Source organism: Takifugu rubripes, chromosome 17 (assembly GCF_901000725.2).
Source record: "Takifugu rubripes chromosome 17, fTakRub1.2, whole genome shotgun sequence".
In the NCBI taxonomy this organism is placed as follows: Eukaryota; Metazoa; Chordata; class Actinopteri; order Tetraodontiformes; family Tetraodontidae; genus Takifugu; species Takifugu rubripes.
Window position 1 is genome coordinate 12,917,161 of NC_042301.1, and position 24,927 is coordinate 12,942,087.

At 46.6% G+C, this 24,927-nt stretch overlaps 1 protein-coding gene across 8 annotated transcripts in view; it reads left to right on the forward strand.

Moving 5' to 3' along the window:
- Positions 1-24,927, forward strand: part of lrba (LPS-responsive vesicle trafficking, beach and anchor containing) — a 126,281-nt gene that overhangs the window by 95,200 nt on the left and 6,154 nt on the right. For 6 of the 8 annotated variants that reach the window (XM_029851059.1, XM_029851063.1, XM_029851065.1 and 3 more), the window contains 8 exons: positions 536-655; positions 3,068-3,220; positions 13,140-13,307; positions 17,594-17,683; positions 19,204-19,396; positions 20,119-20,184; positions 21,726-21,881; positions 23,917-24,084. In XM_029851059.1, coding sequence (XP_029706919.1) covers positions 536-655; positions 3,068-3,220; positions 13,140-13,307; positions 17,594-17,683; positions 19,204-19,396; positions 20,119-20,184; positions 21,726-21,881; positions 23,917-24,084 — 1,114 coding nt within the window. The remainder of the gene's footprint in view (positions 1-535; positions 656-3,067; positions 3,221-13,139; positions 13,308-17,593; positions 17,684-19,203; positions 19,397-20,118; positions 20,185-21,725; positions 21,882-23,916; positions 24,085-24,927) is intronic. The other 2 variants (XM_029851064.1, XM_011612959.2) reach the window with 1 other exon arrangement.

Genomic DNA, 24,927 nt, shown 5'->3' on the forward strand with positions numbered 1-24,927 from the left:
AAACCTCCCACTTAAAGATCAAACCTCCCATCACAAAGTAATCAAACACTGTTTGTGTCAATTTTGTGCATTTTCTAGCACTTAATCCTGCTGTATTGTGTTGATTGCCTTAGGAGAGAGAAGCTGTTTAAAGTCCCTTTTAACCATCCGAGGCTTACGTCATTTTAAGCTCAATTTAATTAGCTATCTACTGTATTAGTTTTAGCCGTGGCTCAGCATATTGTTTTCATGTCACTCGGGGGCTTTTATGCCAGATGAATCCGTCCTAACCAGATTATACATGATTAGAAATGCATCAGCTGCACAAGTGCATTGGCTCTTCTTGGATTACTGTTATTTTGTTTGCTCATTTTTGGACCCCAGGTTCTTAGAGAGCATGTAAAAGGGGCTAGAGTTTCTAAGCTGTTGACATGGGGCTGTATTAAGTCAGATGCTGGAACACCTCCTTGCATTATATTCATGTTGGATGGATCTATTTCATCATAGCTGCTGCCAATTACCAACAAAGACTTTTTTTCCCCCCCCTGATCTGCAGGAACCCTTTACCACATTTTTCCTGAACTTCCAAGGAGGAAAGTTTGACCACGCCGACCGCGCCTTCTCCTCGGTGTCCCGGGCCTGGAGAAACTGCCAGAGAGACACGTCTGATGTCAAGGTACTCTACGCAGGTTCAGAAAGTTAAACCCTTTGATTTTCAAGACAGTTGGAGCTTAGAAAAGAGATAAAGAGCTGCACACTATTAAGAATAAGCGCCTTTGTGCAGATGGGAGGAAAAGATTCTCTAAAGGAATGTCCAGTCATTACCAATTCATGTTCCAAAGCAATGAAAGCTTCCTGGTCCTCTGATCAAAGTGTGATTCTAATCCTCATCTGTCCCGGCTGTCTGTCTCCCATTCAGCCAGCTATAACCTGGACTTGAATCTTTGCCCACTGGGCCCCAAATTCTGCCGGGCTGTGGGAGCTGTCCTGCAACGGCACAGGTCATTCCCTGGAACCCCCTAGTATACAATTTAACTGCCCCCCTCAAACATTTACGACTACGGTCAGACATTCTGTGTGAAGGCTGGGGATTGCTCGGTCTGCTGGCACTGGGTCACTAGATGGAAGAGCAGCGGTGGTGCTGGGGGGGCGTTGACGCTTGGATGAGTTTACCGCCTCCCCCCCCAAAAAACCCTGACGATAAAACATATGGATTGTGTTACGGCGTCGCTGGCCAATGCTTGATTGCAAAAGCTCAACAAGAGCCCTCGTTTGCTCTCTCAGTCTAGACCTGTCAGTGTGGATCAAACTGTGAGAGCTCAGCCTCAGATCAAAATAAAGGGGGGATCTGGACCACGTTCCATTGTTCCAGTCTGTTCAGGGTTTTTGCATATTTCGATTGAAAGTCAGTCGACTTTATCCACTTGGACGCACATATTCTTGTTCTAGGCAAAAGAGGAATTAGCGGAGAGATGTATCAATTTAGTATGCTAAGTACGCCATTTAGCTTTTGCATTAGAAGCATTCATAGCAAACCCCTGTCCCCTGCCTGAGGGCAGAAAGTCCCAGTGTTTTCATAGACCACTAGAAAAGAATGGGTGATAATAGGTTACAACACCCAGATTCAATGTGTCTCTAGCCTGGGTGACGCTAGTGTGACCTCTGGTTCCCAATCCCTTGACCTCCAGCTTAAGCCCAAAGGCATCGGTGCAGGAGAGAGAGCAGCAGAGGGGTTAGAAGTAGCGACTGTGGAAGTGTAGCAGAGAAGCCCAGAGGCCAGAGCCCCATCCAGTGACCCATGACAGGACAGGATTGGGGATCAGAGGGGCTGGCCTCTGACCAGGCCAGAGCAAAGGGGCCATTGCACATAATAGTCCATGCAAAGAGGTTTGAGTGTTGGGTGAGCAAAGCCCTCCAGGTTTGTGTGTGTCTGTGTGTGTGTGTGTGTGTGTGTGTGTGTGTGTGTGTGTGTGTGTGTGTGTAAACCCTGCCACCTCCAGCTCAAATTTACACCAGGCTGCAGTCGTTGAACCTGGGTGAGCTGGTGGATTCGTTAAGAGTTTGACCTTTCAGTTTCAGGTCAGGTTTTGTGGGGTGAAGACATTTCAGAAGTGAGGAAGTGCTCTGTTGTTTTAAGCCCGTGTGTTTGCTTGCTTATTTGATTGGATGTGTTCCCCCCCAGAAGAGAGATGGATGTATCATATAGCTAGTTTGTAGGAAATAAAAATAGTGGTTCGTGCAATCTTTTCAGTACATTTTCCTTTGGAGAGCTCGTTTTTGATTAAGACTTTGTAAACCAGTGTTTAAGAAGGCGGTCAGGCCTGTGGTCCAGAGTATTTGCATGCTGTCGTCGTCACCTGACAGGTTGTCAGCTTGATACTGGTAGTGTTCTACTCATCTCGAATGTCAGACTGTCAACATGTTTTTATCTTTCTGTCCTTCTCAAATGGAACAGTCAGCACTTGCAGTCACACAACAGGCTGTCAGGCAGCCGGGTCACCAACCGCCTCGTTGGCTAGCTAGCTAGCATCGTTTGCGTTTATACACAGGGAACAGACACAAATGGAGCTCTGCACCATTAGAAGAAATGGAGCCATTTTGACATACACATCTGTGCATTTAAAAATGAGATGCATCCTCATGTTTTACAGTCAGCAACATAAAAGTGTAGTCCTGTAGCGTGGCCTATACGCTTTTGAGATCAGACTCTGTCTCATGTTTGTGCTTATTGTGGCAAGTTCTGCTTCGTTAAGAGTAACAAATAGCTAAACATATGAGATTACATCCCCTGTCATAACTGTACTTCTATTCCCTATCTGCCAATTTGAAAATGCTTTGTGTTGTATGGGACAGTCAAATAAAATCATCATAGTTAGGGATGAATTTGGCTGCCTGAGACTTTTTTTCCTCTGGAAGAGGAGACAGAAAACTCCCTTTCTGCTGTTTAAATACAAACAACGCAAATGAGTTCATTTGGATCGCAGCAAAACTGTAGCCAAGTCAACCCTCTGAGGGTTTTTTTTTTTTTTTTCAACATGTTTTGAAGTTACTGAACACAATTTAAAATGTGTGTGTCGTCCCCCTGCAGGAGCTGATTCCAGAGTTCTACTACCTCCCCGAGATGTTTGTCAACGCCAACAGTTACAGCCTGGGCGTGATGGAGGATGGCACAGTGGTGTCTGATGTGGAGCTGCCCCCCTGGGCCAAGAGCCCGGAGGAGTTTGTGCGCATAAATCGCCTGGTGAGAAGTTCTCATATGTAAACAAGTTTGCTCTTTGCTTCAATGTAAATCCCCTTGATTATTACTGTACTCATCAGTATTTTACACTGTGAACCTACACAGTTCTGGGTCTGCCTCCCGTGTTATTTCACCCAACAGTCATGCAAAGTCTCGCCCGGATTTCTGCCACCCCCTCTCCGCTTTGCCTGGAAATGCTAATTCAAAGAGACAGTGTTATTTCCTGACCGTCTCGTAGTCCTTCCTGTTATTTGAGCCTCCCGCTCCTTCAACATGCCCCAACTCTCGGGTTGCTGTGTTGGAAAAGTGATTCAACATCACCTCGCCTTCCGTCCTTATCCACCTCGCCATCTCTCTTTCTTCTCTCGCGCTGCACGCAAACACATGTGGCGTGCGCCAGCGCATGCATTGGTGTTTGTGTGCAGAGAAATGATGCAGTATCCTGTTTCTGATCTCTCCTTCCTGCCTGCAGAAATATATTCTGTGTATATGAATGTCGGAAATCAGAGCAGCTTTCATAGTTTTATTGTTGATGATCTCCCCTCTCTCTCTCACACACACACACACACACACACACACACACACACACACACACACACACACACACACACACACACACAGCTGGAAAATGAAGGTTACTCTTTGGATCACAGTGAATTCTGCCAAGGTCAAAAAATATCTGTGCTGCAGTGATTTATCTTAGGAACTTTTGTTCCTGTAGCTTTGAAAGTTCGTTTACTTTGATAATAGCATGATGAATTCTTCGTGGGCAGCGCTCGCCTTCAGGCAGATGTTTGGGTTAGAAGCAGATGCAGCTTCCTGCGTGATGTGTGCCCACAGTAGTAATGGGTGCTGATGGGGCTGGGTGTGCTCAGTGACCTGCGCAGTCTGGTGGTTGGGTCTGCTAACCACCCCGCTGATACGACCAGGCCCCTTTCATTAATCACACGTCCCCGTGTTTGGCTGTCAGCTCCGTCTGGGCCAGGGTGGATGCTTCAGGGGAAGCTTGTGCAGTTAAATTTGTAGGAGTGCACTTATAATTTGAAGCTGATAGCATTTTGGCAGTGTTGTTTTTGGATCTTAGAAGGCCTTAATTTATAATGAGTCGATGTTTCCTCTTGTTCTCCAGAGTATTGTTTTACATGGAGGCATAGAACATACCTTCTAAAATATTCATAATCTAGATGGCATCATTGTGGCTACAAAAAAATCAGCAAAAACAATAACATTGAAAAAGCCAACTTGTTAACATCTGTGTGCTAATGTGCTTTGTGCTCCTGCAAGCACAAAGCAGCTTTTTGTTGCCTGTTTAAGTGCCCCGCTCTCATCCACCTCCACTCCCTGAATTTACTCCTTCCCTTTGTGTCCAATTTGGTGCAGCGGGGGCCATTTGGCTTTATCCAAATGGCTCGCGCTCGTGCACAGAGCCACCTGCCCATATAACGCTCGCAGGCTAATCAAATTTCAGTTCACGGCTTCTTTATTTGCCGTGTGCAGAGTGAGGTATTGATCAAGCTCACAGCTAAGTCCTGCAGGCAGATGTGGGTCTACACAAATATAACCAGCCCTGCTGGAGGCTGGTTAAGTTCTGTAATGTCGTGTAAGAAGAAAGAACAGTCGAGGACGCGATAGACGGAGGGTTGTGTGGGTGGACAGTTCTCTGGTCATGACAGATAGCTGGCATTAGAAGGTGTCAGCTGGCAACTGTGGTTGGGCGGCGAGAGGGATGAGCACGGCGAGGACCAGAGAGGAAGCCCGAAAGAGTTAATGGGCTGTTTGGCTCTCGTTAGCTTGTCTGCTGCTAATGGGCTCGCAACACGCGGAGAGAACACGCAGACACACACAAATGCACGCTAGTTTTCAGATACACACACTCCTGCTGTCTCCACTCCGGCTATGAGTCGTAGATGATGAACAGCTAATTAGGGCTCAATCTGGAAACGCCATTAAAATCCTCTCACAGTAAAGGATTGTGTCTCTGTGCAAAAAGGGCATTAAAAAATGAATCAAGAAAATGGGCACATGGCAAACTTTAGCCTGATTTATGTGTTTTTTTTATTGCTTATAGATAAACTGCAACATGCATTATCTTATATTAAACATTTAGATGCAAGTTAGTGAAGGCACACACCCTTTTTTTTGGGTCACCCTACTCTCACACATGCATGCACATGCACAGATTTTGAGGCGACATGCCAGATAGATCAGGGGTCTCCTTGTTGTTTTTACCAGAAGGTCAAACAAGAGGTTAAGAACTTCATCCCTCCTCTGCCAGATAAATCCTCGTCTCTGGGTGATATCAACCACTGTGACATTCCGCTGTATATGGCCACAGCTCACGTCTCGGGTCTGCTTACCATTAGCGTGATAGCAGGTGATCGCGTGCGTATGCTTGTGGAAGGTTACGTGTGTTTACCTGTGCTGTCATGCGTCCAGCCTTCAGTGGATCCACTGACATGGAACAGCCTAAACCACCGCGTGTAATACTAGCTACCTCCTACTGGCCCTGATTTAGTGACCATTTGTTTAAACTTTATTAACATGCACACCAGTTGTATTTATTTATTTCACAACCAGATTTACTGTCACCACCCTCCAACTCTAAAACCACACCGCTTCAATTAAACTTTACCTGTGAAGAAAGCTCTTTGCACATCAGAATATGGAGCTCTTTGACAGATCCATGCCCTCGTGCTACAACCAGGCACATTTTTCTCATTCAAAACCGCTGCCTGATTGCAAAGCCCAAAATCTGAACGTGTTTCTCTGTTTAGACATTAAAGATTGGCCATTTCCTTCCCTTCCAATCACCCTGAATTTGCCCATTTGCTGCTCTGTAGTTCAGACGTCAGTTCCTCGCAGTCATCTCCACATTTGCGGGGTCGATGACAGACCTGTGAAGCACACATGGGAGGGACGGGCAGCTTTGGCCCGTTCTTTAGCATCTACTCAGTAAGAACATTGACAGAGGCATCTTGTGAAACCCTCTCGCACAAAGACTTTTCCAGTTAAATTGGCAGAACCAACTGAGTGATGGCTCACGTGTTTGGATGTTGTGATGTGCCTTTCTGCAGTCATGATGTGATCTGGTGGAACATCAGGTGAGAATACAAATGTTAACCAAGTGATTTATTCCAGAGTGAGGTTTGGTCACCATCGCTCTGCCAAATAGAGGATGTTGGCCTAACATGAAGGCAGGGGGTGTGTAAAGGACTAAACACTGCCTGTGACTAATCAAACACCCACAATGGAGCCCCCCCCCCACCCCCGCTCCAGGACAGATGCAGTTTCTTAGGCTATTGTTTGTCAGATTTGATTCTATTTCAGGCGTCTTGTTGAAATTCCGACCACTTGAGATGAGATGTCTCGTTGAATAAACAGTGACATTTTGAGCTGTTATCGCTACAGATCCTATTGATTAAAAGCCAACAATATCAGCCTGATTTGAATCCAAGTATTCATCAGATCACCTCTGCCCTGAAGATGTTAAATCATGCATTTGTTGGCAGCGGCTTCTCGCGAAAATAGCAACCCTGCGCGCTGCTTTCCAAATGCTTAACAATGTGAATTAAAGACGTTACTGCCATTTGAGCAAGAAGAGAAATAAGCAGTGAGTATCTCAACCCAGCATGCTCTTTGAACTCCGATGGTGATCCGTTTCATGGATCCCCCAGCTGTTCGTGTGAGGTGAACATCTACATGGCTGCTCGGCGCCAACAGACAAATGTCTTTTTAATTTGAGTCGAATCACCTTTACCCCCCTCCCAGACTCCGCAGAGGACTCTGAAAGCCTGAAGTGTGTCATTTTTATATGCTGACAGCCTTTCGCACCTTCAGAAAACCGTGCCATCATCAAGTCCATTATCCTACCAGTCAGTGATCAAATAAGGGTGCAGGGGGGGCGTTGGGTGTTGTGTTTTCTCACTATCCCAACTGAGTATTCTTAGAATACTTTAAAATACTCAAGTATGTTGAAATATGAGGAAGGCTGGGGTCGCAAAGACAAAAGCACGTCCCATTTCTTTTTTTTCCCACAAGACATGGAAGCTCCCAAGCTCGATCCCAAGTCCCACAGAGTCAAAGATCACGGCTGTTTACATTCACCTCTCATCCACACAGCACTTTCTGATCAGGCTGCTGCTGGGATGCACAAACCGCTGTTCCCACCACCCACCTCCATGTTATATCCTCACAGAACGCCGCCCGCCCCCAGGAATTCATGTGTGAGCTGAGGTAAACCACCTCGAGGACCAGTCACTAACCACTAACATACTCTTAGGCACTGATGAATGACTGATTGGGTGAAAATCTTAACATCGTCTACACAGGCTTGAGCAACAGAGCGGGTTGCCGTGATAGCTCAGCGCTAATCTATTTCCCTGGTGTCCGCCAAAAGCTGTGTTGTTGGATGGGAACTAGCACGTGGGACAGCAGTGGGGGGGTTATCTGGTTAATGTCAGGCAGCGTTCACTGTAGGGGTATTGTCATGCACGAGGGCAGACATGTTTACTGTGTGCTCGGTGTTTTACGAGCTGTCCCCCTCTTTCCCTGCTCCCCCTCGTCCTCCTCTTCAGTGATGTAATGGAGGAGGCCGATGAGAGCCTGAGAAATGGGATGATATACTGCTGCTGACAAACTCACTCACTAATGTTGTCCTTCTCCCTTTTTCCTGCACTCCTCCACACTCTTATTTTACTTCTGCCAAAGTCCACCGAGATACTCTTTTGCAGCATTTGCCTGTTTTCAGACTCCCGCTGCCCCTCAGACAGCTGTGTTGCCATCTTTGTTCCATTTGAACAGATGTCTTTGCCCTCTGTCCTCAGCAATGATCGATTATTTCAAACAGAGCGACCAGATGCCGGCATGTACAGAACTGAGAAAACTGGACGTCTGACTGATGCAGTCTCGTCAAGATTTAAGTCAATCGGGAATCGAGTGTTTAATTGTTATTCTTTGTTGTGTTATAACGAGATTGGTTGTGTTTGATAATCACTATATGACTGCATTTGTAATATGTAGCGTAAAAATATAACAATATTATAAGGATAAGACCCCCACATGAGAACCTCTTCTCTTAAGCTAATCACAGGAGTCATTGATCCTCATCACATGAGCATGAGGTTCAGGGAGCTTCAGAGATCATCTGCAGAGACAGGAGCGATCTTCTCAATTATCCAAATTGTCTCTCATTCTGCAGGCTATGCTCTTCTCTGTGGCATCACCTTAAATCAGCTCCTCTGTTGATTTAGCCTCTACGCGCCTGCTCACGCTGTGATGTATCTGCTAGCTTGTTAGCGGTCCAGCATGGAAGCAGACAGATGGGGAAGTTCTCTGCAGGTGCTTGTTAGCTGCTGTTCAGATTGTAGTATAGACAGGAAATGACCAGTTCCTTTAAATACGTGTTTTTTTTCATCTTTTAGCTGAAATTTTCGCAGGTATTTATGACAAAGCATATTTCAACTACATTTGTTCATGTTAGTTAAAAACCAAGCATCTAAATTTGACACTTCATCCTGTTCTTTTAAGCAGGATTGTTTACTTCTCTTTAACTTGCACTGCACTGCCGTCCTGAAGTACATAAATCCACCATGAAATGGTGTTTTTGGGACGATCCTTTCACAATCACAGCTCGTTCTTCTTCTTTTCTCAGCATAACTCGTTATTCCTGCACCTTTTTTAGCGGGAGCTTTAGGACGAGTAAGTCTGGGCTGGAGTTTCAGGTCTCCCTTGCCAGCATGAGCGCCTCTGTTGAACCGCGTCCAGAACTCTCACAGTTGTGACCTGTCTAATTAGGAGAGCAGGAAGGTGGAAGGGCTGAAGGAACACATACAGCCTATCTGGAGGGTTTCTTTTGGTGCGTGAATATGAGGATAAAGGAAACGCTCGTGTTTTACGTCATCCATTGCCCCCCCCTCTCTCTTCCACGTTGGTGGGGCAGCTCTCCCCCGGCTGGCAGCAGGCCTCCGACTTCAAAATGACAATCGGCTTCTCATTTACAGCAAGCTAATAAGCCCTTTAATCAGAGCGCTTGTCAACCTCAGGGCAAGGAGAAGTTGATCCAAAGGATCAGATGACTGGAAGAAAGGCAGGAGGAAGAGAGGGAGCAGCACCAACAGTGAGAGGATAAGTAGAGGGGAAAATCAAAGGGATCTGCTGAACTTGGACCAAGAAAAAACAAACTGAAGCTGTGTTTAAATGTGGCTTCTTCTAATGTGATGATGTTCAGTCAACTTGGAAACACGCGGGCTTGATTTAATAAAGCGCGAATTAGGGATTCAGTATGATTACACCAAATTTGAAGGGACTGCAGCACTAATTCCAATGTTTAGCTGTGTAATTTTTTCTCAAATGAAAATGCAATATGTTTCACCGTCACAGATGTTGAATGTGGTTTCCAGGATGTTTTGATCAGCTCATTCCGAGGCAGTCGTTTCGGAGTATACAGACCTGACAAGTGTTTGCTTTATCCATCCGTAATCGATACAAGAGAAAACAGTCTCCTGCTGACAACAATCTCCTCACAACATGTGCGTTCAATTACAGCCCGCGCCGCCCTCGTGCACGCGCAGTCGCCCGGATCACCGATGGCATGCAAATGAGGGCATTGATTTAAGTGACATTTTAACATCCTCCCACACCCTCTCAGCACGGCTTTAAAAGGTTGTTTTTAAGGGCCGATCGGGGGAAAAGAGGAGAGCATTCACGCTCACCTCGTTAAAGCTCGGTCCCGACCGTAAAGCTAACCACAAGCCGCAAAGGCCGTCAGGAAAACCTCCCGCAGGCCCCTAACAGATACTTTTACTTTTGAGCTCAGGATGATAATCACCAAAGGACGACCACAGTCGGATAAAAGCCGAGGTCGAAAAAGAGCACACCCGCTTCTAAGTAGAAAAAGCATTCCATGATGGTGCTCTGCCGACCAGCCACTGGTTTGACGTCGGGCGATTTTTCTGCTCTGGACTTCGCTGCGTAATCCTGGTCTAATGTCCACCAGCTGCTTAATCGCAATCAGTCGCTGTCTGGAATCAGAATCACATGGCTGAGTCAGGAGTAGGCCCGTCTCGCGCTAAAGAGTAACGTCTTTGATGGACACGGAGTTAAATTGTCGTTGTGTTTATGTGGATTTCCTCAGGCTACGATTTCACAGTACGATCTGCAGATGTTTCTGGAAAAGAAAAACCGAAAAAAAAAAAGGGGAAAAAAAGAGTTGTTTATTAATGCAGTTTCGGTAGAATTCCTTCGGGTATTAACGTTTCAAAAATGAATCCCGAATTGCTGCTGCCACTGGAAGCGGATCTCGGGCAACAACAAAGGAGATCCGGTGCGATTCGGAGATGAATTTTGTCAAATCCTCAACAATAGAGGAGTGGGATTCCACCGCCTTCTACCCCCTATCAGCATTTACATAACGGAATGCTAAATTATTCATTAATTATCAGAGCGTCCCCCGTGGATGAGGATGACACACACACTAGCTGCTAATTGCCACATCAATAATCCTGCCCGGTTCCTCCGTAGAAGCAGCAGATCCCACCTCAGGAATCTGCTATCGGCCTCAGCCTTCTGCCGCCGTGTGGAACAACAGAAGGAGACACCACACCTGCTCACCTGGCCGGTTGTTAATGGCTTAGGGGTACATGCCCGATTCCTGTTCCTCACAAATTACAGAGAAAAAAAGAGAAATTGCCAGGAAACGATCATTTGAATGCTTTCCGTCTGACTCAGATGTCCCGGTGGGCCATGTTGTCTGTACCCGACTGCAAAGAAACGGTCGGATCGTTTGGTTTTACTCCCAAATGTGGGGAAAATGTTCTTTGTATCTCTTGAAGGCAGCTCTGCTGAGCTCCGTGTGAGAGGAGTGGCAGAACAAACAAATGCAATAATGCAGTTATATACACACATGCTTTCTCTTCACTGCCCCCCCCCCCACCTAAAATGCTACATACAAGTGATTTCCATAAAGGCAGACCTCTGCGGAGGGAGCTGCAATAACACGGCTGCTCTTTGTTTCCCCCGTCCTGATTGACAGTAGATTGCAGTGCGCATTAGATGCCCATCAGGCCCAGCTCTAGTTTTGGAAACAGAGGAACGAGGCCCGTCAAAGGTCAATACGCAGGCATAATGAACTGATCCCTCTCGTTCCCACCCCCTCCACCCCACCCACCAGAGTGAGTGCAGCTATGCTCGGCTTACACGCTAACCTTCCTAAAAGGCATTAATGTATGACACGAGCCTTTAAACACACTTAACGCCATGAAAACAACTGCTGCCGGGGGGGGGGGGGGGGTAGACTCTTTCTGCTCCAGCGTAGGTGTTCTTTTCATCTGAGTACCAAACCGTTGTGCACTTTTGTTCTGTACTTTTCCTTAGTTCAGCTTGTGCCTGATAAATATGCCAAATGACTCACCGGAGGAGGAAAGAAAACATCCATTTTGCCAACTTTGCAAATGTACATTAATGGGTCCCGAACCAGCTCTTCCAAAAGTCCTACAACAGAAATGATCTGATGGTGTTGCTGATTTGTGCTAAATTAACAGATTATTGCTGCCGTATCACAGTTAAAGCTGTTTTTTCCCACATTTTCTGGGTGTATTTTAGGAGTTTTGGCCTCTAGAGAGGGTGGAGCGCTGTGTTTTTTGGAAAAGCTCGCAACATTAGAACAGCAACTCAACACAAGGCCTGATGAAGAATCCATGTTGTGCTGTTAAACCCATAAAACTGCAAAAAAAATAACAAACAAAAAAACAAGTCTAGATGTCTGATGTCGATTTGGGGTTATTTTCTTTAATCTCTTTGATCTGGTGACCTGTTTGTCCAGAAATGTGTGATTTTCTTATTTCCTCTGCTACATTATAACCTCTCTGGCTGATTTAGAACTGGACATAATGTGGGGAAAAAAGCAACAGTGGAACGCGTTCCTCTATAAATATTTGTGGTGAACCATCACAAGAGAAAACACATTAAGAAATATAATAATGTGGTTAAAGAAAAAATGAATGGTATAAACAAATAGGCATACAACTACATCCCTTTATATTTCCAAATACACATTCCAGTAACAAAAATATTCTGCTGTGAATTATTTAAACGACGTTGTTAAGGTGAAGCTGAAACCACTTCTAATCAGTTCAAATTATGATCCAGCAAGAATTCGGTCTATAATGAAATCACATTCATTATGGGGCAAAACATAAAAAGCAGTAGAAACATGATCATACCGTAAGCTTTTTCCATATCCTCCTCATGCCTGCGTTTGCCTCCCTGATTTAAAGTTGTAATTAAGAGAGCGGGGAGGAATTAGATGCAGAATGAGCTGTCAGAAAGTCACATTTAAATGAGGGATGCGTTCATCTCTGCAGTAAAAATTTAAATGATATAAATTGCCATTTAAGTGTAGCACCAGGCTAATGTTTTGTCACAAATTAATGTGACACAAGGCAGCAATGACAATCAAGGGCTGTCTCATTCTAATTTGGGCATGTTTAGAGGGCTTTTGTGAGCCGACAGCTTTACACAAATTAAGACAATTGCCTGTTTTTATGAGGAAACCATAAATGTGTTTTTCCCTCTTTTGCCGGCTAATGAGGAGGGAAAACGGCTTGTATCTGAGCCCCATGATGAGGCATTTGCAGAAGAGCAACACGGTGCTCTTATCCGCCCGCAACCAGCAGAGAGGACAAAGAGTTGGACTCAAACGGCTCCCTGATGAACGACAAGAGTTTTCTAATGTTCCGACGCTCCCTTATGATCAGATATGGATTCAGGAACAATTTTTGCTGCCTCCGAGGGTTCATCTTGGAGGGGAAATTAGCGATAACTGCTGTGCAGTAATGGGATGAAGGACGGTTGGTTAAAGAGCGGCGCGGGTTCGGGGAACGCTTCTGTTGACATTTACGCTGCTCTGCCTCTGCTCTGTTTTCAGGCTCTGGAGAGCGAGTTTGTGTCCTGCCAGCTGCATCAATGGATCGACCTGATATTTGGCTACAAGCAGCAGGGTCCTGAAGCCACTAGAGCCCTCAACGTTTTCTATTATCTGACATACGAAGGCGCCGTCAACCTCAGCTCCATCGGGGACACCATGCTCAGAGAGGTATGTTAAGAATCACGCAGCAGCAGTATGTGTGCACGTACTATTTACTTCATGTATATCCTGCATAGATAAGCCTAGCTGCTGAGTAAGATGAAAAAGTAGGTGCACTGGAGCACTAGCACTTTGAGATCCACACTTAATCTGAAAATAGTCTGGTGTAAAAGCGGCTGTCCATCATCATGTTTATTCCAGCGTTGTTTTGATGCCATTAACCACATGAGAAGGGTTGGAGAATAATACCGGAGTGCTAAGCTAACAATGTACTGTCGGGGTATTGCTGAGCAAAGGCTTTTCTGAAAGCACTCTGCCAGTGTTCCACTTTAGCGCCTCACAGCCTCCTCCTCGGCTTTCATTCATTATTCATCCCCCTCACTTTGAACTGCCGTGCGCACAAGCTGCAGTCGGCACTGCCTAACAGGAACCACGCAACACCCAGAGTTGAAAAGAATAGTTAGCATGCCCGCAGCTAAACACAATTCTGACAACTTCACCAATCTGTAGTACTGAAAAGTAATGTGCTATTTGACTTGCATCCAACCATTCTGATGTCCTATTTTTAGTCCAGTCTGCATCCAATAACAAAGATGTGAAGCGTTCCCCGGAGGAATAATCTCGGTTTATTGCAGTCTGTTTTGGGACATGATTTTATTTGCTATGGAAACGCTTTATTTATTCTAGTAATAATAAAAACCACAAGAGGGGTCAGAATATGATCTTAGCCACCCAAAAAAAGGAGTAACCATTGGTTTGTTTAAAAGCTTCTTATAATAAAGCCCAGCGCTGCGGCTTAACTGTACTTTTGCTGTGTTGTTATGCGGCAGTGGTGAACGCTGTTACCAGTAAGAAATGATCGATGACAGAATCCGTACAACACCCAATTTGTAATAAACCAGAATGAAGCCAAGATCGCCGTCACATTAGAGTCTAAATGGTGATGAGTGCAGACGACATCAAACGCCGAGCCTCCTCCGTTCTGCTGCCCTTCATGCTCAGTGACTGGAGCATCATGGGCACTTGGACTAGATCACTGATTTATCACCCCATTCACCCTAATTCCCGTCCAGATGTGCTTTGGCCTTTAGCCAACCGCGCACGCAATTTCACAAACACACAGAGCCACACAGTAGTGGATCACTATAAAACAAGATCAAAACTTTCCTGCCACTTTCTAGAAATCACACACATTAGTTCGCTGCATGTAAAAGATTTAAAGAAAGAAAATCTGTTTGATTCACTCCCTAAAATTAAGAAAAAATTCTGCTGCTCTTACTCCTCTGATGCTACATCTGATTTCCACTGTTCAACAACGCCCCCTGTGTGTGTGTGTGTGTGTGTTTGTGTTCAAATTAGTTAAACAAACCATGCTAGTGTTCCTGCCAGTCCCTCCTATCCTTAAACCGTGCGTGTGTGGAAGGAGACTCGCCCCGTCTGAGCTGAAGGTGACCCGGTTCCAGACCTGGGCCTCATGGCGGCTGAATCCTGAGGTTGTCTGAGGGCTGCGGGAGCTTTGGGTCTGAAAATGTCCCCAGAGTCCACCATTACTGAGTGACAACTGTTTCAGCCTGGGCTGGGGCCTGGGCCAAGCCAGGCTGCATCAGGACGGGCCCCGAGGCTGTTCATTGTCAGGGGGAGGGGCCACAGACAGAGTGCAGGATCCTGTAATTCCTGCCACGCTGTTTTGGCACTGGCTAACTCCTCAGAACCCAGATCCAAACTCTCTAACACATTCTGGGAAGATTTGGATGGATCTTAGCTCCACATGTTTGTACGTTCACATGCGTATGTATACACACGTCCATGGGGGTGCCCATACCTTTGTATATTTATGCGTGCTCATCAGGATAAATGCGTAGGGTTGTGTGTTTATATGTGTGTCTGTTCTGGGAGAGTTTGGAATAGCTCAGCACGGATTAGGGAATGCTGTGGAGACCGCTGCTGTGTTTTGCAAAACCATGATTACTTCCTGTCCTGCATCCGCTGCGAGTCCAACCCCCCCCCCCCCCCTCTCTAAGAGGGCTGTGTGTAGGTGTGCGCCTGCAGATCTGTGTTGCCTCCCTCCGCATGGGGAGAAATGCATCCTGCATTTGTTTTTTCATACTTGTAAAGGGCTTCCCCTCTTTCACTCGGGATTGTGGAAAATCCCGGAGCCCCTGACAGCAGCGACACAACACAGACACTTTGAAATTGAACAGCGTTTGCGTAATTCGGCAGAAGATGGGGGCAGGTACACATACATTTGGGGAGATTATTTGACAGTTGGTGACCGCCGCCCGCTGGTTTATTTTAGCGTGCTTCCCTGTTTTATTCACCTAAAACTATGAATATTTATCCTGGAGTCGGCTCATTTTGCATGAATCTATTGTGTTTTACACAGGGATCCATCTTGTCGAGTGGCTGAGTAAATCAAAGGGCATGCTGGGACATCTGAGGCGAGGGCGCCTCAGCCATTTAAATGTATAGAATATAGAAAACCTTCATCAGACACGGGCCACTGCTTCCAAAAGAGATTGGCTCCCTCATATAATCACCTGAGCATCGCATTGGCATCCAGGCACGGGACACGCTGACCTAGACGCCGCCACTTTCCTACATTACACAGCCTCGTAAATGTCAGGGCTCAGCTTAATGAAGATGGGTTGAGTGACTTTGAGGAGTGTCTTCCTCACATTAGTTTAAGCAAAACGCTGGGCTCCGTGGGCAGAGGAGACGCCGCGTGCTTTGACCTTGAATCACGCAGCGGCGTCCTCACGTTAGCGTCTGTGAACCAATGAGAGATGTTAACGTCGTGCTCAGTCAGTAATGAGGTCATGTGCAAGGCTGTGATCTGTGTGATCACGCTAGCAAACAGCTTTTTTTATGTTTTGGTCTGTCTGACACCGGGAAGCAGATCCCTGATGCATATTTGTCCGGAATAGCAGGCTCATGCACAAGAACTCAGTTTTGACTCAAACCACCAACACTCACGCTAACAAGGAGAGTGATTTAAACTCTCCTCTGCATGTTTCCAAACCGCACCAACAGCCGGTTCTCCCTTTGTGGTCTTCGCAACAGATCGAACAATGAAACCCAAAAATCAAGGGCAAATTTCTCTTTTATTTATTTATTTTTTTTAAAATCAGTCTCAGACCTGAGCTCTTTCAGTTTTAGCAGTTTAAAAATAATAGTCAGGGCCAAAGATTTACAGGGAGGAAAAAGTACACGCAGGAGGTGCGGCTGCAGCTTGTAAATACTGTATTTATATTCTAAAATCTTTAAGGATATATTTAGACCGGAGTTTAGATGCGTAATTCCTTAATTCCAGAGCCGTTTTAACTTTTAAAAAGGCCGCCGCTCTGGTTAATTTCAGACTATGAGTATGAGTACGAGCCGACCGGCTTCCCGGTCTTTTTCTCATGGAAATACCATATGGAGGCCTCAACCATGAGCTCATTCTTAAACGCCTCGCCAAGTCAGACTCAAACGTCTCGGCCTGCACACAAGGGCTGTCACTCCCACACACTAGTCACTGTGCACACCGACGTACTGACGGGGCTGTCATCATTCCGTGCTTTTTTTTTTTCCCCCTTGTCCCTTTTTCAAAATATCCGTCAAATGCTCGGCCGCATTAGCGCAGATCATTCAGAGCATTTCTGCTTCTTCGGCCGCACGCACGATTTCCCAGCAGAACCTGTTAAACTTAATAGTCGCACAAGCTTGTGGAGGTGTAGCATAAACCGACGGGCGCCTGTGGATCTCCACGCGTTTGCAGCGGCGTTCCGTCTCCGGCTGCAGTTGATCTGACAGTGAGCCGCGTGATGATGTCCAGAAGCTGAGTCCACATGACATTTATGGTCCATACCTCTTCATTAACACCACCTAAACAGCCTGCGAAACCCGCCTGCCCCTGCGCACGCACGTGTGTGTGTGTCTGTGTGTGCGTGTGTGTGTAAGATAAATCGAGGTGCGTGTCTGTGTGCAGCAAAGCACATATGGCGTGCATCTAGGACCACATTTTTTCCCCCTCTTCTTTTTGGTAGCTTTTGTCTTCAGCTTTCATATTGTAAAGCATTTGAGCCTTTTGATATAATGCAACTTGAGGTGAAGCTGTGCGTAATAGAATTCGATCAGTCAGATTTTTATTGTCTAGTTTCCGTGGTAACCGCAGCTTTAGCATCTCTGCAGGAGTTTTAGATCAGCGAGATTGAGGCCTCATTGTTTCAGTGTGCGCCACATTGTTGCCCTGCAGATTTTGAGCCACAACGGTAACATTTCTCTTCTTTTATCACCCCCCTCTTGTCTCATCTCAGGCGGTGGAGTCTCAAATCAGGAGCTTCGGACAGACCCCCTGCCAGCTGCTCATCGAGCCACACCCACCTCGCAGCTCCGCCATGCAAGTGGTGAGTGAGGGACGCACGGACGTGCGGACCAGACACACACACAACCCACTGTGGCAGTAATCTTTTAGTCTGCAAATATGATGACATAATGTGGGTCAGTAGCCAGCAGAGCCGTGCCATTAACCGTTCCTCTGCTGGATGAAAGCAGGCCGTGCCCAGATGTCCGCTCTCTGCTTTGCTTCACGTCTCATCTTTGGAAATTCGCTACTCGCCCTTTTTGTCTTTCATCTATCTCCCGGTTCTTCCCTCGCCCCCTGAAACTGTGGGAAAGTACAATTTGGGGGTTGAAAGCATCTCCTTTCTCATCATTAGGGAGGTGTGTGTGAAAGGGAAAGGTCACCAGCATTTGTGTACACGTGTGTCAAGCAGAAGGCGGCAGGGAAAGGAGCAGCTCTGTGCTGGAAATCTGGGCCCGGGCCAGATTTCCCTACCTGAGCTGCAGCCCTGGAGATCAGCCACGGAGAGCAATGAACAGCAGCCCTGAAGTGACAGCTTTTTAAGGGCCAGGGAGTGCCTGATGGTGATGGGCCCGGGCCCCTCGAGTCCCTATTAGTGTGGTGTCCCTGTGGCGCTGACAGCTGGCCGTAGACCACCACCCAGCACAGTCATGCACACACAGGCACAGGCCAGGAGTGGGCCTTCGGATAACTGTGGGGTGCATTCATCTCTGTGTTTTTGTTTTTTATTCCACATGCAATTCTCCTGCGTTATATTGCGACATCATTATTCAGACACTTTCCGAAGCCTCTCCACCCCTCCGGGCTGCCTCAGCACGCCCTGTTCTCTCTGCTGTTCCGTGTTCCTGCGCTTTTTTCCAATCCTCCCTCATACCAGCACGCTGTCAGTGTGTCGGAATCTGCCCGTGCTGGCGGTAATGATACTGTCAGTGCGTCTGGTTAGCTGTCAGGCGCCCCGGATTCACTCGGGTCTCCTCCTGATGTTAACACTGATGTTCCTCTACTTTACACGCAAAGAGGAAAAAACGGCGCCGCGTTAGCGCTGCTTAGCACAAACACGCCATGTGAGGCCGTGTCTCAGCAGACCCGCTTTGACGACTTTGTTCTCAACAATTTTACATATTTGAGTCTTCTAACGCAGTCGGGCAAACAGTCGGGAACCTGGGTTAAAGGCACACGAGCGCCATTGATTGATAATGGATTACTCATGTGATGTGGAGGTAGTGAGCTGTCAGATTTAAATGAGTAAATGAGCTGTGTTTATGGATGAGAAGGTTCCATATTACACCTCTTTAGGTTGACTGTCAAGCACAGGTAGTAGAGTAGCTGAGACAGGTCTGTCCTTTTCCAGACTTTATCTTTACTGCAATACGAACTTTCTTCTGTCCTACTTAAACCTTCTAACTTTCTGTCCGTCCTTCTCCCTCTTCTTCTCTTTTTGTCCCCACTAACACCGACCGCTGCTTCCCCGCTCTTCTTCTTCTTCCTCCCTCTCTGCCGCGGTTCCTCGCCTCTTCCTTCCCGCCCATTCGCCTCTGTCCTCTCCCCTCCCGGCCTGAACAGTATCTTCTCCTGCAGACGCCGCTGATGTTCACAGAGCAGATGCAGCAGGACGTCATAATGGTACTGAAGTTCCCGTCCAACTCTCCCGTGACTCATATTGCCGCCAACACCCAGCCGGGCTTAACGGTGCCCGCCATCATCACCGTTACCGCCAACCGCCTTTTCGCCGTCAACAAGTGGCACGGCTTAGCAGGTCAGTCCGTGGTCGGTTCCTGGTCCACCTTAATTCCAAAGGTCTTTGCATCTCAAAGTCGCCACATCAGGTTGATTTCAAGTAAATATTTAGCAGCTAACGTCAAAATCCTAATTAATTCCATACTCCTCTCGTCCTCGGGGTTTAATTTTCCCATGTCAACCTCAGACCCCCTCCGGTCTCCACAGGATGGACGTTGATTTGGGAGACAGTTGACTGCGTCTACTGGATAGCAGTATCAAATGTGACGCGTGCAGCAGCCGGCATTAGGTCTCACGTCCACCTCTATACATCAGACGCTCGCTTCACAACCTTATTTACCCAACATCCACATCCCGGCAGCGCGAGAAACATTAAATTTGATATCTTCAGCTTCATCAGGATGACGAGCAATTCAAAGTCATCCATGCGCACCACAGACCAAAGTGAAGCAAGTCAGGGTTTAAAATAAACAGCATGATTAATTAATACCCTTTAAAATAAGGCTTTAGCTTTGAAATCCTTGGATTTATATTTTCCTCATCTCTAACCCTTTTAAACTGTTTAATTTGTATCATTATTTGCCTTCCTGTGGAGAACACGAGACAATAATGTGGGTACGGTAACTCTCTGACCAGTGCAAGGCCACTGTCATGTTAATGTTAATTTTGAGCGCATTATAATCCAACTTCACAAGGCCACACGATTCCAGCATTAATCCAATCTGTCTTCTTCTCTGTCAGGTCATCAGAGCTCAGTGGCCCAAGACCAGCAGTACCAGCTTCCTGTTGAAATCGACCCTCTCATAGGTTTGATGTCATTTCCTTACTATAAAGGAGATCACTTGTTAAATCCAGACGGATTTTTTAGGGGTTTTCTTGTGGATCCGGCTGCCACATTGGTGGCGTGCTGCAGCGTGCAGCAGCGCGTCCCTGGACGCTAGATTAGAGTTGTTTCTCAGCCTCTGCCCCGATTCACTCTTCATGATATAGGCCCTGCTCTCGCGTGGAACCATTTGCATGCAAATTGGAATGCAATGAGCTGTGGCCTAGGCCGGCATTTCATCATCAACTGCAACCCCCACCCACCACCCCACACCGACCCTTTCCTCCCTCCCTCTCTGCATCCTCTTTGGTTTAATTTGAGCGGAGGGAAAGGACGCGTGTCAGTGGAAATGAATATGAATGTGGTAATAATGTGTGATTGAGAATGCGGCGCGGACGGCTGTCAGGACAATATGGGCGCCTCTCATCCTTCACGACTTGTTGATGAGCAGGGGAAGAGTGCCGAGGCCGGTGATGTATGGGATCCACTGGACGGAGCGGGGAGAGAAGAGCCCCCTCCGCCTCTCGCTTCCGTCGCTTCCCTGCAGCCTCTCGCAGTCTCACGCACATCTGCAAGGGGCTGTTTTTTCTCTGGCGTCGTGGTCACTCTGTCTCCCCAGACACATTTTATTCCACACGTTTTATTTTTTCATTAGACCGCTGAAGAGAACCAGGGCTCAGGGGCGTGTTTGCAGTACAGGATTGCGCTTTTATAAGCAAGTGAGGGAAGCGAGTGTGATATCAGTGACAGAAAGTACACTTTTAATGCAAATCTTACTATTAAATCTTTAATCTTTGGTCGTTTTAGTTTATGCTCCCGACTACCATTGTTGTTTTTTCCTCCATCTCCCATTTTGTCACCCTAAATCAGAACTAGTGTTCTCAGTGATATACATTTGTGGGTGTGCCCCTGTGTGTCACTGATATATTTGCACTGTTTGCATTCCCCGAGAGGTCTGCAGTAAACACAGTAAATTCAGGATGAGCGTTGAGCCAACTGGAGCTTTGGGGGAATGCTAAAAATGGGATGAAATATTGGCCGGAGTTGGTATGCTGGACCGTCTCAGGTTTCCTAGCTAAACGGTCTCCTCCGACACCTGTTTTTCCATTATTTGTCACACCAAATGTGAAATATTTCACATCGTACGCATCTCTCTGCAAAAGGAACAAAAAAAATACCACTTTTTTGCAATAGAGATCATCAGTAAATTAGCTTCCTGGCCGATCCTTGGTGGAATAGAATGTGCAGCGTGCGTAGCAGCTTGAATAGTCTGCATATTTTTTCCAAGACTGCAATTACTCAGAATAGACTCTTAGACTCTCACGAAAAATGTGAAGTACTGTAAACTTAACCTCCAGGATGTTTTATGTACTCCCTCACAAATCATCTCTGCCCTGAGCTGCGAAGGTTGAGCCGAGGTGCGAGGAAGTCTGAGCTCTTTGAGAGGAGCTGATCTATGTGAACCGCCTCTGCTCCGTCTCCGCGCGCATCTGTTGATTTCAAACCTGCTCTCTTTCCTCTGCAGCCAATAACGTGGGCAACCATCGGCGTCAGATCTCCGACCTGCTGGATCAGAGCATTCAGATCAGCTCGCAGTGTTTCGTCGTTACAGCCGATAACCGCTTCATCCTCCTGTGTGGCTTTTGGGACAAGAGCTTCCGGGTTTACTCCACCGACTCGGGTATTAGCATAGCACACACACACACACACACACACACACAGCACTTGGGTGAACGGCAAAAATCTACTATATATGGTGAACTTTAGCATTACAGGCTGTGAATTTGTTGCCTCAAATGTAACTTTCAAAATAGCGCGTCCTCTTTTTAAAAATCCATATATCACTTCCCAATTTGGGTAAATCATATTTGGCATCTCAACATGCACATTTTCTCTCGCCGTCAGATCTTCGCTTTGATGTTTTTACGACTTTCAACAACAAACAGAAAACTACCCGCGATCGTCGAACACTTGTACTTTAAATTCAGTCCGCTTTCGCACATATGGCCGGCAAATGCACACCTGTTTCTGGTTGTAACCGAATCAATTGTTATGTATTTTGTAGTCTCTGAGTCTCTGACCCACTTCCAAGTCTGTCAGATGAAACATAACGGTACCGACCCAACCAGCCACATCAGGGGGTGCTTTTGTTAGTGTACCGGTAATTAGCACTTTAATGAAGCTAGTCAACTCATTGTCATTCAGGCATTTGAATATAAGTTTTTTCTGACCTCCTAATTACTGGTTGTCTAATAAAGACGTGAGCAGATTTAGCAGAAAATGGTGTTAAAGAGCTCCTAAAGTTAATGAGTGCGTGGCCTCTCCTCTAGCACCATCCTCAGGTCACTTTCTTCATTTTAATAGAGAAACAGTTTAACCTACACATGCACACGCACGGTGGAGTTTGATCACTGCTGTTAATATTTCTGAGCTGTTCATATTTCTACCTTCCATAGTTAGTTTGGATTTTATTTTAAGTATATTTATATTTGAGTAGATCATTTATTTTTTAAACAGTTTTGTGTTCCGCATGATCTTTATATAGATGAAAAATGAGGGGAATTAAAAATCAAATTAAAGATTTTTTTAATTGAATTATTTCAAACTTTTACACCATTAAAAGAATTTTAAGAAATAATTAAAGTTAGATGAAAAAAAAAAATTCCAAGGACACCGTAGTAAAAACCATTACTTCCTCCTCGTACCTGTATGTGTACAGCACACGCACACGCACGTGCACACGCACCAGGTCAGGGGTCCTAAATGAGACTGTCTCCAGCCCCCGTCTCAGCTCCTCTCAGCAGCCTCATCAGAATCAGCAGTCCAGCGCGCTCTGATTCAATTTGTGCAGGCTGGGGCCTCCGTGTGTGTAATGTTGGAGGAAGGGAAGGAGGGCCTGGAGGACGGAGACGGCTCTATTGTGCTGCTGCCACCGGGCTGTGCGACTGGAACGCGGAGCACACTTCAATCGCATATGCTGAACAGCTGCCACCAGCGTCCCCGAAGCCCCCAGGTCGAAGAACGGCCGGGGATTTTATCAATTACAAGGCTCGATTGGTGCACCGAAGAGACGGCCTCGTACGCCTGCGTGCACACACATCCAGCGTAATTCGCCCGTTGCGCGCAAGCGTCTCCGAGCAGATGAGTGTGTATAAATATGAGCTGCATGGTAGCCATTATTGCTGCAGCCATCACAAGTTATTTTCACTGTTTATAAAGACGTCAAACATTGGACTTCTTTGATGTGTGCGCACTTTGGGAGCCCCCATCTTTCCTGCGATACAGCTCAATTATGGCCGCGACAGTGATTCTGACACGGTGGATATGTCACGAGCGCCAAACACTGTTTGACTGCAGGGGTCACACCATGAATGTAATTAATATTAGACAGCTGACGGAGGAGCTGTGGTCTGGAAATCTGACAGCAATTAGCCTCTTTTTTATATACAATCGCAGCTCACACACACACACACACGCACACACACAGGGAACTGAAACATATTTATTGTCGTCAAGGAATTATTAGACATGTGAGCTGAGGTGAAAGTAAATAAGATAAGCAGCCAAATGGACCGATGAACAACAAACACATGGCAGGACTGGAGGACTACAAATAACAACTTCTTGTTGAGTTTTCTCCACCAGCATTATGAGATTATGCATTATAACCACATGTTTTTGCCTTTTTCCGAAACAAATCTGTGTGCTGCTTGCAGGCAAACTGACCCAGATTGTGTTCGGGCACCGTGACGTGGTGTCGTGCCTGGCCCGCTCCGAGTCGTACATCGGGGGAGACTGCTACGTCCTGTCGGGCTCCAGGGACGCCACCCTCCTGCTGTGGTACTGGAACGGGAAGCACAATAGCATCGGCGAGAGTCCGGGCAGTAAGTACACCAGCCTGGCACGTGGGTGCCCTCCCAGCGTGCACTCTCCCACGCAGTTGTGTGATTTACGCCCCCCCACCCCCACCCTAGAGTAACAACAGGCTCCGTGTGACGAGCCAGATTGGATTTTGCAGCACTGTCTCACCAGAATCGCTCTCAGAAATGTGCACGGGAGAGAGAACCTGTCTTTAATGTGAGTGAAAGTTAGGACCACTTACAGACGTTAAATGTGATGTTGGGGGTCATTGGCCTGCACATGAAAGTTCACCGCCATCTGAGGGCCACGGGGTCGCCCCAGTCGATAAAAGTGAAAAATGTCACAGGCCTCCCCGGCGTGGCCATAACATATGGCTTCAGCCATGATCAAAGCTTCACACACACACACACACACACACAGACCTCTGGCCTGCTTCTCAGTGCTAATTTGGTCAGCTCACGTTGGCATACATGTTGTGAAGCGATCCGGAACAAATGGGATGAAATTTATGACAAACCGTAATTGGTTTAATAAGTCACATCAGGTTTTCACTCGAAAAATCTGAAACCAGGTTCTACAAAACGTCTTATTTCTCTAACCGGTTCGTTCTCGGCATCTACGTATCCACGAGACGCTGCTCTTTCTGATTTTACGTCATGCGCTTCAACGGTTTATTTCCATATTTAAGAAAAGGCTGTTGATTGCAAGTAGTTTGTGGTTGTAATCAATGCTGCGACGCCTGTGCTGCACACATGCGAGCACTGTAATGCAGGGTTCCGTGCTGTAGCAGACAGAGCTCCCGTCATCCCCTTTCCGCCACAGTGTGATGCTCCATTGCCTGAGACCGCAGGAGCCTTCTTGAAGCT